The 4,242-nt window shown below is 43.3% G+C and overlaps 1 protein-coding gene across 1 annotated transcript; it reads right to left on the bottom strand.

Moving 5' to 3' along the window:
* Nucleotides 1-3,959, bottom strand: pim3 (Pim-3 proto-oncogene, serine/threonine kinase). The gene is made up of 6 exons (XM_051099726.1): nt 3,544-3,959; nt 3,191-3,300; nt 3,047-3,097; nt 2,595-2,958; nt 1,261-1,437; nt 1-1,157 (listed from the first exon to the last, which is right to left on the bottom strand). The coding sequence occupies exons 1-6, from the start codon at nt 3,629-3,631 to the stop codon at nt 988-990; spliced, it is 960 nt and encodes a 319-aa protein (XP_050955683.1). The 5' UTR covers nt 3,632-3,959; the 3' UTR covers nt 1-987.
* Between the last annotated feature and the right edge of the window lie 283 nt (nt 3,960-4,242).

Raw genomic sequence — 4,242 nt, 5'->3', positions numbered from 1 at the left:
TTTTTACTTCCACTTCACATGGAGAAAAAACTGATCCTAAATTTTACACTACATCAGAAAATGGCATCACTAAACATCTCAATCGTACATTTGTATCAGTATTAGATAGCTTTAGCGTGTCTATGATCCTTTAGGTTAAACTAAAGATAAGCCCAGAAACTCTTTACATTTAACAATTTCAATTTACTTTTTGCAGATGGTATAAAATGAATAAATAAATAAATAGCCACTGAATGTGGAATGTTTGTATTGCATGAATAAATAAGATACATGGAGGAAGAAAAAAAAAAAAAAAAAAAAAAAAAAGTACATAAATACAATACAAATACTTGTATTTAAAAAAAAAAAGAAATCCCAAAAAAGATAGATAAGGAAAGATAAGTGAGTCCATGAATATTGCATTGATTGTGCACGTCACTCAAGTCCCTGCTAAGCAAAGTCTAAAAAGTGACGTCAACAGAGATGAAGTAGTGGAAGACATTCAGAAAACAACAGAAGGGAAACCCATTGAAATAGTGAATATGAATGGCAGAGCAGCAGAGAGATACTGTTAAGAGAGTAGTAAGTGTGTACTTCAAGTATTCGACCACTAGAGGGCAAGGGAGACCCACCACATAACTAGATACAGTCTTTGAAGGTTCCCATGAATCCAGGGGAGTTCCCCTAAAATCCATGAAAATCCACCTGGTGTCTGTCGTGACTTGAATCCCATAAAAGCAGCTTTCCAAAAAAGGCACCGAAAACTAAAAAGATAGTCTAAAAGGAAAAATAATGTCCAAGCTCTATAAGAGCAACCAGTAAGATCAAAGGATCACTAGCATTGCTGCTCACGCAATCCCTACGGGTAACAACTCACCCTTAGCAAGAAAAAAAACAACAACCAAAAAAAGACATTTATGCAACATAAACCAAAGTCCTGATAACCAACAGACTGGGAACAAGAGCAAAAAGGTCTCAGAGTCCATTCACTCGCCGTCCCCGTATCCGTCAAAGGCTTTCTTTGCCCGATTCTGTGCTGATGGCGTGAAGCGTGATGTCGCCGCTTTCCGCTTTCGGGCTTTCCTCCATGCGCATCCACTGATGCTCGAAGATCTGCTCCAAAGTGGGCCGGTCTGAAGGTCTCAAGCAGAGGCACCATTTGATGAGCTGCTGACACACTGATAAACAGAAAACAAACAGCAAGGTTAGACTTCTAATCCACAAACAAAAGGCCGGACTGTTTACATCAGTCGGTTGGCGTATCTCTGGATCAAACCATACCTGGCGAGACTCTTCTCCTGAAAAAGAGCCGTCCTCTCAGTATCTCCTCGTCGTGCTCAAACGGGATGTCTCCGCACACCATGTCGTACAGTAGGACGCCAAGGGACCAAACGGTTGCCGAGCGTCCGTGGTACCTGTGGTAACGTATCCACTCGGGAGGACTGTACACTCGCGTGCCTGCAAAATAAAACACTTGGTTGTCAATCCATTGAGAATTAACCTTTGAGACTTACAAAACATCTATTTGCATGCAGATTGCACTTTTTTTTTTTTTTTTTTTGAATCCCTACTCTGTGATTTTTATTTTTTGGCACGACGCAACCCTCGTTTCAGCATCAAAAGCGCCGATTTTGATTACACTGCAGCACTGTATAATGAGCCGCTCCAGTCAGCTGACTCTAGCAAGGGGGGCGCCAGCGGTCTGGCTTTCGCACAAACTCTCCTCCCTCCTCCAGCCGGGGAACGGCTTGATCCAAAAATACAAGCAAGCTAGAACAGGAGGGCCATCTAAAAGGGAGACTTTCAGGTACAAACAGTCACAAGCTACGGCAACTCCACATGCTTCCAGCATGAGTCACTTCCCCCAACAAAAGCCCCTTCACTAGGGGTGGTGTGACAGGCCCCCAAAGGCCAGGAGTCGCCTGGATACCAAACAAAAACAGGGATCCGTGATGGGATCACGTGGTGCCACAACTCGGGTTTCACAACAAACAGATGCTACGCAGTAACAGCTGATCCTTTCCACTAACTTATCTCTAAGATTCGATGGTTTAAGTTACAATAAATGAATTTAAATGCAAGAATAATGCCTGAATAACAAATTTATCCTTTAAACAGCATAAAACAAGTTCATAACAACCTGTAAGGATTGGATCCTACTGAAAACACAACATACACATCCTTATATATATATATATATATATACACACATACATATTTCTGTTGGAAAAAGCTTTTAAAAAAAGTGTTTAAAAATGTTGTGTCCTTCACTTTTCCCTCAACTAAAAAGTGTAAACAAAAAGACTTTACTGGTTTAAAACAGTCCTAACAGGTTTAAGATGATCTTTACAGGTAAAAGATGGTCTTCCAGCCTAGCAAAGACCGTTTTCAGGTGTTTTCCCCTAAAATAACTGCTTAAAACCTTTTGAAACCAAGCTAGACCAGATGAAACCGTTTTTCCATAACTCAATTCAGACACTTAATTTAACTCTAATGCTAATTATTCGGTGCAATTATTTCTTTCAAGTCAGGCTGTGTCAAATATTTTAACGCGTTTTTAGAAGCGGCAGGTGCGCCAATGCAAAGCAGGATGGGTAAAAGAGTCAAGGACGCACCATCAAAGTCTGTGTAGACGGTGTCCTTGAGGATGGCCCCGGAGCCGAAGTCAATGAGCTTGAGATCTCCCGTGCGTAAATCCACCAGGAGGTTCTCGTCTTTGATATCCCGGTGAACCACCCCGCAGCTGTAGCAGTGCCGAACCGCCTCCAAAACCTGCCTGAAGAAGCCGCGGGCGGTGTCCTCATCCAGCGCGCCCTTCTCGGTGATGTAGTCGAATAAATCCTTCACCATCTCCGGCCGCTCCATTATAATCAACCAGCCGTCGGGTCTCTCATACCAGTCGATGAGCTTAATAACCCCCTGAAACGTACTTCCGACTTTCTTCAACAAAACAATCTCGAGTGGAACCAGCGACCCGTTCTGGAATACAAAAACGCGTGTTTTAGACACAACCTAGCGTTTGGGAAATTCATCATAAAATACGTAAATAAACGCATAGGTTACTTACAATCGTACCCCATTCGGTCACTCTCTCCTTGGCGACGTGTTTTATCGCAACCTAGAGACAAAAAGAGAAAAACGCACACATTAATGTGTGACTGTGGCGCCAAACGCGGCCATGTGCTGCCACCAAAACAAAGCCAACGCTTACCGGCAACGCGTCTGAGATCCGAGTACCGGCGTACACTGTCCCAAACCCGCCGCTTCCCAGCACCGAACCCACATGATAAACCTTTTCAAACGGTTCCCTTTCGGTTTTGGCTGTAAAAACAGAAGAAAAAGCATTAGAAGTTAGTATGTTGGTATAATAAACGTGATTTAAACCGAATGTGTACAATGCACGGTTGGCAACAAAATGGCTCCATACGCAGGTCACAGACAGGCGCGTAACGTTAGCGATTAAGCGGATAGATGTGTTGCGTATGCGAAATTACGATTAAACACACGGCACAAAAATAAATGCGAATTAAAACATGTTGTGAAATTGAAAAAAACGACGATTACCTGCTTGAAGTTGGATTTTCACCGGCAAGTGGTCGATGTTGGTTGTGTTGCAAATATGGGAAAAAGATCCAAACTTGGACAGTAGCATTTTCTGTCGTCTTCCCAAAACGATTCTCAGTCCTTAAGATGCGTAAATGCGCGTCGGACCGGGAAACCGGCACTCCGTGCTTCAACACCGAATTCCCTTCAAAAATGTATTTAGGAGCGGGACTCCGGACGGAAATCCCACGAACGATCGCAAAACGATTCCGATTCTTCGTCTACAATGGTGTCAAACTCCGGTAATTATTCACAAATTATTCAGTCCCCGCGCACCCATAGTGAGAGAGAACTGCACACGTTTGCGCTTTTGAGTCTGGTCGGTGCGCTCGGTTGATGTGTCTGTGTGTGAGAGAGAGCGGGGAGACCGTATTAACTCTTAATTCCCGTGTTTGGGCGCTGGACGCGTTGCACAGATCCCTCCGCGACGGAGAGACGCACTACAATCAGTTTAAAAACAAACACACTTCTCAAAATTCTTAAGCGGTTCAGGAAGAAAGAAATACGGAGTGATCAAATCTAGAATTATACTGTGAAATGTATAAACATTTATCAGCAGGGATAAGTAGTGCTTTGGTGAATAGTGCGAGACGCCCATGGATACCTCGTCTGAGAGATTTGCGCTTAGGCTATATAACAAGACCAACCACGTTGCACAGT

This window comes from Labeo rohita, chromosome 25, assembly GCF_022985175.1.
Source record: "Labeo rohita strain BAU-BD-2019 chromosome 25, IGBB_LRoh.1.0, whole genome shotgun sequence".
NCBI classification, from domain to species: Eukaryota; Metazoa; Chordata; class Actinopteri; order Cypriniformes; family Cyprinidae; genus Labeo; species Labeo rohita.
Note: the sequence above shows the minus strand (reverse complement) of the source record. Positions and strands in the feature narration are given on the sequence as shown.

Coding starts and splice junctions, on each gene's coding strand:
- pim3 (XM_051099726.1), bottom strand. CDS start 3,631: ATGCTACTGTCCAAGTTTGGATCTTTTTCCCATATTTGCAACACAACC. Junction 2,959..3,046: donor TGACCGAATGGGGTACGATT/GTAAGTAACCTA, acceptor TTTGTATTCCAG/AACGGGTCGCTGGTTCCACT. Junction 1,438..2,594: donor CGTCTACACAGACTTTGATG/GTGCGTCCTTGA, acceptor TTTATTTTGCAG/GCACGCGAGTGTACAGTCCT.